This window comes from Lycium ferocissimum, chromosome 12, assembly GCF_029784015.1.
Source record: "Lycium ferocissimum isolate CSIRO_LF1 chromosome 12, AGI_CSIRO_Lferr_CH_V1, whole genome shotgun sequence".
Taxonomy (NCBI): Eukaryota; Viridiplantae; Streptophyta; class Magnoliopsida; order Solanales; family Solanaceae; genus Lycium; species Lycium ferocissimum.
The window spans coordinates 43,219,825-43,231,026 of record NC_081353.1 but is presented as its reverse complement, the minus strand read 5'-3'; the positions used below and the strand labels follow the sequence as shown (position 1 = coordinate 43,231,026).

The 11,202-nt window shown below is 33.5% G+C and overlaps 1 protein-coding gene across 1 annotated transcript; it reads right to left on the bottom strand.

Annotated features, from left to right (window-relative positions):
• Window positions 1–3,129: 3,129 nt before the first annotated feature.
• Window positions 3,130–10,159, bottom strand: LOC132039340 (transcription factor bHLH93-like). The gene is made up of 6 exons (XM_059429839.1): window positions 10,097–10,159; window positions 8,921–8,995; window positions 5,681–5,914; window positions 5,273–5,440; window positions 4,091–4,152; window positions 3,130–3,220 (listed from the first exon to the last, which is right to left on the bottom strand). Exons 1-6 carry the CDS (start codon window positions 10,157–10,159, stop codon window positions 3,130–3,132), a joined length of 693 nt encoding a protein of 230 aa, XP_059285822.1.
• Window positions 10,160–11,202: the final 1,043 nt, after the last annotated feature.

Sequence of the window (11,202 nt, the reverse complement as noted above, 5' to 3'; positions counted from 1 at the left end):
GTATACACATGTTTTTATATATTTTCAACTTGGTTTTTGTATACATATATTGTTAATTGTATACATATATTATATACATTTGTAAGGTTTGTTGAATGTGTTGTATACACCTAATGTATACATAAATTGATATACATTTGTTTGCATTAGTATCTGTATAATTTTGCACTGGTATACATACTAAATATGTGGTTTGAATTTATTATTTGTCAATTTTTCTTGTATTTCACTGGGATTATTATAGTTATAGATATGGAAAATATGTTTACTAAGAGATATGAGAGTTTGAAGGTGATCATGCTTTTGCCTTTATAGACCCACTTAACAAATACAATTTTAATTATACGAAAATGATAGAAGATATGGTGATATTTGTATCCATAATTTTAGGGATATCTAGTAAGTGAATAAATGAGAAATGGAATCCCTAGTTTTATTGATATTCAACGTGGATTAAGAGAAATAATTAATGAGATTCCTAATTTTGCTCCACATCCCTATTATTAAGCCACGTCTTTAGTTGATTGCCAATATAATGTCAATTATTTTTGGCCTAAAACATGCTAACATGTTTTGGGTTAAAAATATGCCAATACTATGTATTACTTGTATTAAAATGTCAATTTCCCTTTAAATATATTTATTCCAATCCCACGTAAGTTTCTTACTTGCTTAACAACACATCAAAAAAAAAAAAAAAAAAAAAAAAAAAAATTAACACTAAAAATATCTTCCAGTATGCTTGATCAACATCCTCAAACATAAAGATGTAGACTTTGGACTAATTTTAGGATAAAAGCATGGATCGAAATTACACGAATTTAATTATTCAGAACAAAAACAGCAAATTAAAGACTGGAAATGGACGTTTCGAGCTTTAACCGTACCTTAACTTTTAATTCCAAACTGTTTGTACGGAGACCGGAGCTACGAACCGAGACCTTTAAAACACGAACAGACCATTTGACGTTTTCGAGCTCAAACAAACAACGGGAAAGACGATAGTTTTGCGTTGTATCAAAAATGGTGGTGAGCTTGTGTAGTTTTATAATGATGTTCTTGGCGTATTTTAATGGGGTTTTGGGGTGGTTCTACGGTGCTTTACTGGTGTGTGTTCAACGTGAAATCCACATCCTTTTCCCCTGTTTTTGGTGCGTGAAGATGGATGTTTACTACATGACTATGGTCTATGGTGGAGGCTTATGGCGGTTTTTGAGAAGAAAAATGGAGTTGGGGAAGATGATAAAGATGGTCCCGTCTCTCTATGAAATATTTTGGATATCTCTGTATATATCTTGCGTTGGATATGTATGAAAGTGAATATAATGGTGAATCCATTCAAAAATCAGAAGGTGCAGGTCATTGTGGCTGCTTATGTCTGTATGGTGAATTCGGATAATTTTTGTGTCTGGGGTTGATTAGTGTGTGGCGTAGGATTTTTGGAAAAAAAAAATCCTGTGTAAATACTATCGTTGTTTTCGTAGGGTAGCATTTAAGGACGGAGAGGTATCACATCGTTTAAATGTTATATGCACATGTGTGTTAGCGTGGGTAGGAAAAGGTATCTTACGTCGAAATTAAAGGGTGTCTACAAAGAAGCGATAAACCGTACCAAACCGATAAATCGAGAAAAAAATCCGACTAGTGGTTTGGTTTGACTTGGTTTGGTGTTGGAAAAAAAAAACCCTACCATAATTGGCTTGGTTTGGTTTTAGCTAAAAAAAGTTAAGCCGAACTAAACCAACCCGACATTACATGTATTTAATTTTTAAAATATTTTATACATAAATATATTTATTTGTAAGTTAATTTATAAATATTTCTTGAATTTTTTCGTATTTTTTTGTCTTTTATCATATTATTTCAAGTTTGAAGTTAGAATTTTGAATGTCAATAAGTTTTATATCTCATGGATGTTAGTAACTCAAATAAAGTCCAAATCAAAACCAACTCAACACTAATGCTAACAAAAGAAATTCAATTCTACCACTAGGAATGACAATAATGTTGGATATATATTCTTTAGTTTTGCATAATTCGTTTGTATATTTGTTAATCCATAACTTAATTTTTTCTTTGTCATGTAATTAATGCTTATTAGCCGTACTTATTTTAGCATGACTTAGTATTTTAGACTATGGTCATTTTCTTTATAATTTTTTATTAATTATTAATATTCATTTTAACCGATTTTATTATCTTTTTGTTGAATATTTTAATACAATGTCTTCACTCATCTCACATTTGTTGTTATTTTCTTAAGAAACACCTTATTAAATAGTTGTATCTTACTAGAACTAAAGAAATATTTGAAGTAAAAGTTATATGTTTTATATGAAGACTTTTGCCGAAAAAATCCCGAAAAACCCGAGAAGACCAAATAACCCGAGAAAACCCAAGGTTGAAAAACCCGAATTTTATTGGTTTGGTTTGGTGTATAAATTTAAAAACCCGACGCAATTGGTTTGATTTGGTATTTAAAAAATCCGAACCAACCCGATACGTATACACCCTTTAGTTGAAATGTTATCATGTGTGCATGTGTACAATATTATTTTTTACTCCTTTTCCTTGATTTTTTTTCCGAAAACAAACCTACTAAATAAAATAGAATAATCGACACATCAAAAATTAAAATTAAAAAAATTATTTGAACGCTAGAAGGTGAGACACCCGGGAAGGGTCAAAATTACGTGTCTACATTAAGAAAATCTTGAGTTCGTGAGATGTAACAGAGTATCTTGCCAGTGATGCAGTTTGAGCAAACATTTTAAGAGCTGCATCTGATCGCGAGGTTCCTTTTTGTAATTTAAATTAAAACAATTAGTGTGTCGTACTATCAGATGGGGCAAATCCCTCCTAGGCATGTAACAGGTAGACTCTTTATTTTGTTTGTTATATATGTTTAGCACCTTTTCAAACCACAAAAAAAAAAAAGGTATATGTAGTTGAGGAAGATATGTATCTTTTTGTTGCTTTAATTCACTTGGAGTCACTCATTATTGATGACAAAAATCACAGAAAATTGCTATCCTAACTTGGCAAATTAATAACATGGAGATTCAAGAATCTATCCTTTACCAAAATCCATTCAACACCTTTTTACCTCTAAATTAAATTTGGTGAAAACTAGAGACATTTTCCTGCATATCCAGCATTTCTGAATAGTGCCTGCTTTATCTCTTCTACATTTGTATTATGTCCTCTCTGCTCCAAGTTCCTATCACCATCACCAAAATAATTTTGGTACTTAAAGAGCACACTTTAAAATGAATACATCATATCACCAAAATTACACTATTTTCCCTTGATAAGAAAATTGGCTATATAGACAAAATTAACAAATACTCTCTCTATCTCAATTTATGTAACAATATTTTCTTTTCAGGCCGTTAAAGAAAGACATCTTTCTAAATTTGAAAACACTTTAACTTAAAACATTTCATTCTACCCTTAATGACAAGCTGTTATACCTACATAAATGTTATGGCATGATGAAGATCACAAGTTTTAAGAAAATCTTACTTCCTCCGGATCAAAAAGAGAATCCACTTAGCCATTTGCACACCCCTTAAGAAAATACTAACTCTAGATAAAAATAGTTAATTTGAATAAAATGTCCCTAATTAGATAGGTATTGGAATTTGGTCACTTAACACTTAATAAGGATAAATCTGGATAATTAAGGTTAATTCTTTCTTGATTTGATAAGTGGATACTCTTTTTGAACCAAAAAATTGGAGGGACTATGTTATTATAAAAATGTTATGACATGTTTAAGACCACAAATTTCAAAATCTATATTTCTTAAATTTCATGTTTCAGTCAAACTATGTCACCTAAATTTTGTTATACGAGAACTAATTACTCTAAAATGGAATGATGATGTTCGTAATATAAAAAAAATTGAGAATTCCACTACTTATAAATATTTCTTAAAAGCATTGAAAGTCAAAAGGAGATGATGATATAAATTTTTATACCTCGGAGCAAGAAGCTTGCATTGCAAAATCGTTGAAGCTGCCAATAACACACTGTTGAATATCTAGGCCCAAAGCATCAAGTGTGGTCAATGTTGATAGCAAAAGACCAGATTTTTCCTGCACAACTAATCTCCACCCTTGTATCCACATTCCTCTTTTCCACATTCAACTGCAACAAAGGATGTCACCAAATTATAACTTAGAACTATCCAAATGAAGTCATGGATCCAAAATGAGTATAATCTAATTATATGTGAACATTTTTTTTTTTTTGGGTGAAAATTCCCAACTTTGCTTTACAAATCAAACTCCCCCCTCAACTTTGAACAATAGTCATTCTTCCCCCTTTATCCTAATTAACTTTTTTGAATTATATTTTACCCTTACATTATCAACTTGTCTTTTTTACTTTTACTTCTTTAAAATCATGATTCTTTTTATCTCTTTAATCTATGTAAAAGATTTCCTTTAAAAAAAATATTACTTTTGAGACGGAAAAGAAAGGTGAGAAATACTAGTTGAGTATATAACTTAATGCCATTTTATAATGAAATAAATGAGAAGAAAAATAATTTCTTTTTATTAATAATAATCAAAAGTCTGATATCTATTTATACAAGTAAAAATAACCGGTAATAATAACTTTATAAATATCTTTCAATGTAGATAATACAAAATAATTAATAAAAATAGAGGTATATTCTATAACAAATTCCTAAAGATAATCTATTAATGAATTTTAAATTATAATTAAAAATATTCCATAAGTGACAACAAAACTCATTTATATATTGACAATAGAGAATAAGAGAAAAGTGAAACTTAAATATACATATACATATATATGTTAAAATAACATGTAATATGCGAGTGTGTGCGTGCATGTGTGTGTATTAAAATACCAATCATAAAAAGTAACATTAGATTTTGTGATAAATTCATAAAAGGATTATTCTACTTATAATATGAATTTACATAAAAATAAATTTTATATAATATAAAAAGGTATTACATAGATGGAATATTGAAAATATCAAGGGTAAAATAAACATTGCATAGGATAAAGGGGGGAGAATGACTATTGTTCAAAGTTGAAGGGGGAGTTTGATTTTTAAAGTAAAGTTGGGGCGTGAAAATGAATTTCATCCTTTTTTTTTTTTTTTTTTTTGTAGATATATGCAGATTTTAAGTCAAAGGCAATGAATTCAGTTCAATTGCACAAAATCGGCCCAAAAGAAAAAAAAAAGTTGGGGGGTGGGTGGAGGAGGTTGTAGCAATGAAAGGCTCACCTTAGGTGAATTTTTGACAAACACTTCGATGGGCTTTTTGTTCTTGAAAATGCTCATCAAGCTTAGCTGATTTGGCCCTAGTTCCACTTCTTCTAGCAAATCGTTGATTTTATCAATAAGCTCCTTCGTGTAGTCGATGGTGTCCCCTAGGATTGACGTTCTGTCCATCTGCAACATCAATTAATTTAATCAGAAACGGGATCTTAAGCTTAACTCAACCATTAGACATAGCTCATAAAGTGAGAATTACTCAGAATTATTTAGGGAGACAAAAGTTTATTCCTTACCAAATATTGCATAGGAGTACTTAACAGAACTTTAAAAATAAAGTAAAACAAAAAAAAATTAAAAAAAGAAAGAAAAAAAAAAGTGATGAGATTTAGGTTCTATTTTTTTCTTCCAAATTACCTTGCTAATCTTGGGAACAATTGATCTAAGCATAGAAAGACGATGATGCCTTTTCCTTCTCCTTCTCTCTGCCATTAAATTCTTTGAAGGCTCCCCATTTGCCTTCTTTGTTTTCACCTTTTTTTGGGAACACAGCCCAATGTTGAAATTAGTAGGGGCTATAGCAATTGATGAGTCAGTCGATTGAGTTCTCTCCAATTTACAATTAGCAAAATTATTTGCCACTTCTAAATTCTGATCAAAACTGCTATAGTTTAATGAGAAATCATTTAATTGAGAAGTGAAGGGAGAAATGAAAGAATTAGTGAGGTCTGGTTGGGACAGTTCATCTACTAATTGTGTGCTATAAAATTCACTAATTAATAAATAGTTTAGGCTATGGTCAATTGGCAAATTATGGTAGTCTTCAAAGGACGAGGTAGTTGTAGTAGTAGTAGTAGAAGGAAAACGAACGGAAAAAGAATTTTCTCCAAAACATTTATAATTCCAGCCATTATTGTTATAATAGAAAATTATTCATTTCCATTGGTATAGATGTTTCCCATAAGTCACTTCTTAAAGCAAGTAATTCATCTAATAAGTATCATCTAATAAGTAGGTGTTTAGACATGTGATTTCATCTCAGATTTAATTTCATGAGATAAAATCTTAAATCATCCAAAAATGCATGAGTTGGGATTTGAAATCATGATTTCAAAAAATATAAATGTAAAATTTGACCCATACATTTATATTTTGTAAAAAAAGACCCCTCAGTTAATAGATATATTTACCAATCATGTTTACCAACCATTTGTATTAAATATTAATCTACAAGTTGGTAAAATATTTTCAACAATTAATTACTCCCACCAACCATATTAAATTCTACCAACTTTATTTATGATCTATCCGTTTACAAACACTTACCACATCAATAAATTAGATCAATTGATGTTGTATTTTTTAGAATGATCTTCTAGTAGCGTATTAATTTTATTATGAACTATGATTTACTCATTTGGTAAGATTGTATAAGAATTGGAAAAAATTTGATGGTTTTCCAAGGGTTTTTTATGTTTATAAAAAAAGCTCGCAACTTAAGAAATCCAAGCGTACGTCCAAAAACGATTGAAATCATGTCCAAATGGCTCCTATGAATCTATTCTCACTATAACACTCCATATTTCTTGAAAAGGCTTTTTGGGAGGCTGATTATCTATGGAGAAACCTTGACAAAAGTTGCAGCAAACTGAAGCTTTAGTTTATAGGATATATTAGTCTCTATTATTAGTATTATGATGCATAAATTAATCAAGGGTAAGTACGGTTTCAAAAAGGGAATCATCACTTTTTATGATTTTGTTTGTACCTCGTCCCAATTTATGTAATATATTTTCACTTTTAATTTATTCCCATTAAAGATATATTATCTGCCCAAGTAATACTATCATGTTTGGTTGCATTTTTTTGCTATATATAAAATTCAATCAACACATCTAATAAGGTATTTGGTTTGTAATTTAAAAAGCTCTATAATTATACATGTATATAAGTTTTGAGGGAATTAATTGTGTAGTATTATTTTATACAGAATAGAACATGAATAATTCTAAATCTTGCATAACTACTCTCTGTATAAAATAATACATAAATTTTCTGACAATCAATTATTGCATCACTAATATATGTCTAACTCTAACCAACAACCAAAACAATCCCCGACTGTTTAAGGCTTGTTCTATATTGCAAATTTAAAAAATCTTTAATTTTTTTAAAAAGCTCCTCCTATCTAAAAATACCACATAAATTGCTGTCCAAGAAGTTTGACATTTCAGTCTGAACCGAAAAGGATGCAGTTAGCATCATAGATGTCTGTCAGGTCCTTTTGTGTGCATAGACTTCTTGTAGAAATAATTGCCCATCAAACAGTACAAGATAAAAAGGGTAAATAAAAAAAAGGCAATATGGACAACCCCTTAAATTTTTACTAAATTTTATTTAGACATTTTCGGTTCATCTTTATAATTAGTAGACTTGACATATTTTATATAATTAACTTATTTATCTAATATACGCTTGAGAGTCACGAAAAAAAAAATACATGTCAAAATTTAAGCCTTAAGTACAACAACAATAACACATACAGTGTAGTCCACAAGTGAAGTCTGAAAAAGGTAGAGTGTACGCAGATCTTACCCCATCTTGAAAGAGACTATTTTTGAAAGCCTGTCTGAGTATGTAAACTATGTGGTCGATCCGATAACAAATTAGCCTTCTACATCAGTCAATTCTTCTTCCATGAGGGACTTCAATGAAGCAATATTTTTTTGATTTCCCGATCATCGTATCGACCGACCCAAACCTCGTATATATCCCCGATAGTCTGGTCCCTGTCCTTGGTAAGTCTGATTGTTATCCGTAAGTCTTGCTTTGACCATGAAAAGGTGAACTTTGCAAAAGTGAGTGTGCTTAGGGAGTCCGCAACTTAAATGACCCAAAAAGTAGTCGGAGGTACCAATATACCCCATTAAAAAAAAAGTTATAACTAACCTTTGCGCACTAATTTAGTGCGCAATAGGACCAAACTATAAATTTGACTAAGTCCTATTGCACACTAAAGTAGTGCGCAATTGGTCTTTAATAAAAGTCCCCAACCCTTAATTCATTGGTCAAAATTTTTTCAATTCACGTTTTTTCCTTACTTTGACAAAAAATTAGTCATGTTTCAAAACGCCGGAATATCAATATTTTATATAGAACATGATATCTTTTTTTGCAAACAATAATGTAGGCCCAACATATCAAGTATACCTATACGTTTGGATCCTCGATTTAGGGGTTGTAAAGTGCCCCAAAGTAAGTTTTGTTTGTTTGTAAACTTGTCATCTTTAGGTTTAAGTGATTTATTTTATAGAGTTTTGATTAATTTAGGACGTCACATGAGTTATTATTAAACGATAATAAAAACTAAGATAACTAATTATCATTAAGAAAATAATACCAAAAAAAAATATTAACATAAAATGTACATTTTATTTACATATACACAATTTCATCCCCCTAGGTCCACGTGTGGGAGCCTTTAGAATGACCCTAGGCCTAAGGCGAACCCCACCACTCTCACCATCATCTCCATCCCCCTTCTTCTTCTTCTTCTTCTTCTTCTTCTTCTTAATCCGTACATGCTCTATGGCATGATCATCCTATGTTCCCTTCCTTGGGGGCCTTGTTCAAAATATGCTTCCTATGGGAGACAACGGTGGCCGAAATGTGAGCTTCAGGAGATGACTCAATCTCAGTAAGAGACAGGTCCACAGGTGCAGAAGAATGAACCTGAAATAACATATAAACAATTTAGTTAGAATTTATTCTAAACTAAACATGGAATAACATATAAAAAATTAATTAATACATTATTTTATTGTAAAAAGTCATACTTGTATGTCGACGGACTCTGAGACGGTGAGCAGGGCTCACCAGGCGCTCCCTCGGCGCTCTCTTGAGGTGGCCGCGGTGCCCCGGAGATGTAGATGGTGCCAGAGTTGGACTTGGAACCTAAGAAATGGAAAATTATGTAATAATTAGTATAAATATTTTAATTTGTTAAAATAATTATTTTAAACACTTACATCTTGGCTCTCAAAGATGTCGAAGTCCTCGAATAAGGACTCGAAGTCCAGCTCCGTGCACGCCTTGGATCACGGGCGACGCTCACCACTGTGGAAGAACGGGCGGCGGCCGTGCGGACGATGGCCGAACGTGTAATTTGAAAATAAATCTGGCGTGTACGGTAGGTGTCGACGGTCGACAAGTCGGCCCACTGCGTCGACGATGCAGTAAGCCCCGACGGGATCTGCGAAGTTAACGGTCGCTGGCAGACGGTTAAGGCGCCGAGCATGCTCGTCGGGCTCATCTACTAGACCACCCGCCTACGGACCTATCCCCCACTCTTGTGACCGAGGCCCTCGGCCCTACCGTCGACCGCGCGGCCGACCCCCCTTTTACCACTACCGCCACCGCCCCTATGTCACCCCTCTTCTGTGACCACCACCTCCGGCAAGACCACGACCATAATCACCCGCTGTGCGATCTTTGGAGCACGCTTGCTCGAAACGTCGGGGTTCTTTGGCTTGTAGCCGCGCCACTCTCCATTGTTGAACCATTTGCGTTGCATATCATTGTCTCGGGAGCCTCGTATAGTCCCAGCTTTCAGTATCCTATGTCTCGTCCAATGGTTGCCATTTGTTTGCAAATATTAATGATTGAATAAATTTGTAGCATAATACATAAGATGAATAATTAAGTTTAAGACTAATAAAATTTACCAACGTCTCATATTGTCCTGCAAGTACTACATATCCTCGTCCATCTATACGAGGCCTTGTGGGGTTGCCAATCAAGCTGCGAGTGATCCGCGTGTATCACTCCATGTACCTTATGTCCAGGCCATGGGTAGTCGTCCTCATTCTCAATCCCAACCTTTGGACACGGAGGCATGTATAAGGCCCGCGTCGGTGATGGCCGCACGCTAAATCACCGGATAATGGCCGTTACCCTCGATAACCCCGCCTCGGTATATTAAGTAAGTGGCCGAATTTGTTACACCTTTCGTTTACATTGCAAGAAAGCCTCTGGCTTATTAGTGATTTATACCCTTAGTATGGAGATCCGTACTCGAGTTTTTGAGATATTAAGTGCTTTACCTCGCGTGTATCAAAGTATAAGCATGCATTCTTTGCAATACGATAGGATTAGAAGTGAAATGAATCTAATCGACGCGACTCAGGGATTCAGGCCTCAGTACACATTGACGGTGCAAAAGGACGACCCCGTCGGACATGTTGTGTGCGCGTCCTTCCCACCGTCAACTTGCGGCCCGACCTGATCTCGAGTGGTAAATGGACGGTGTAAGGTTGACGGCGTCGACCTGCTGTTCGTCGACCCTTGCCCGACTAGGAGGCATTTCCAATCTCTATATATAGAGCCCTCACATTTTATTTTATTATTTTCCACTCCCCAACCAGAGCAAACCCTATCCCCTTAATTTTTTCCAACATATTGGAGAAATTCTAGCAAGATACGAGGCCAAGTAAACACTGGAAGCTAGTGAAGAAAAGGTTGTTCTTGGTTTTATTGAAGTTGTGAAGCTTGGAAGTTGGAGTTAAAGTTGACTCTTGGTATTATAGCCCCCCCCCCCAAGGTATGTTTATGGTTCCTACGCTTATTGTTTAAGTTAATTATCAAGAGTTTTAGTGGTTTTAAGTAAATGAAATATAGTTAAGGAAGTGGTAAAAGTTGAATAAGGTTAAAGTTAAGGTTGAGAGTTTTGTTTTGAGGGATGATTTGGGATAGATTTGATTATTTTGGTATGTAGCGTTGATAGTGTTGTTGTTGGTATTGTTGTTGATGTTGGATTGAATTGAAAGTTGAAGGATTATTAGGTTTACACGGGAGATGTTGTCGATTTGTTAAGCTCTTTTCGTACTTAAATTGGTTAGTAAGTGAGGTAAATGGACTAATGGTGGCATATGTTACCTTAA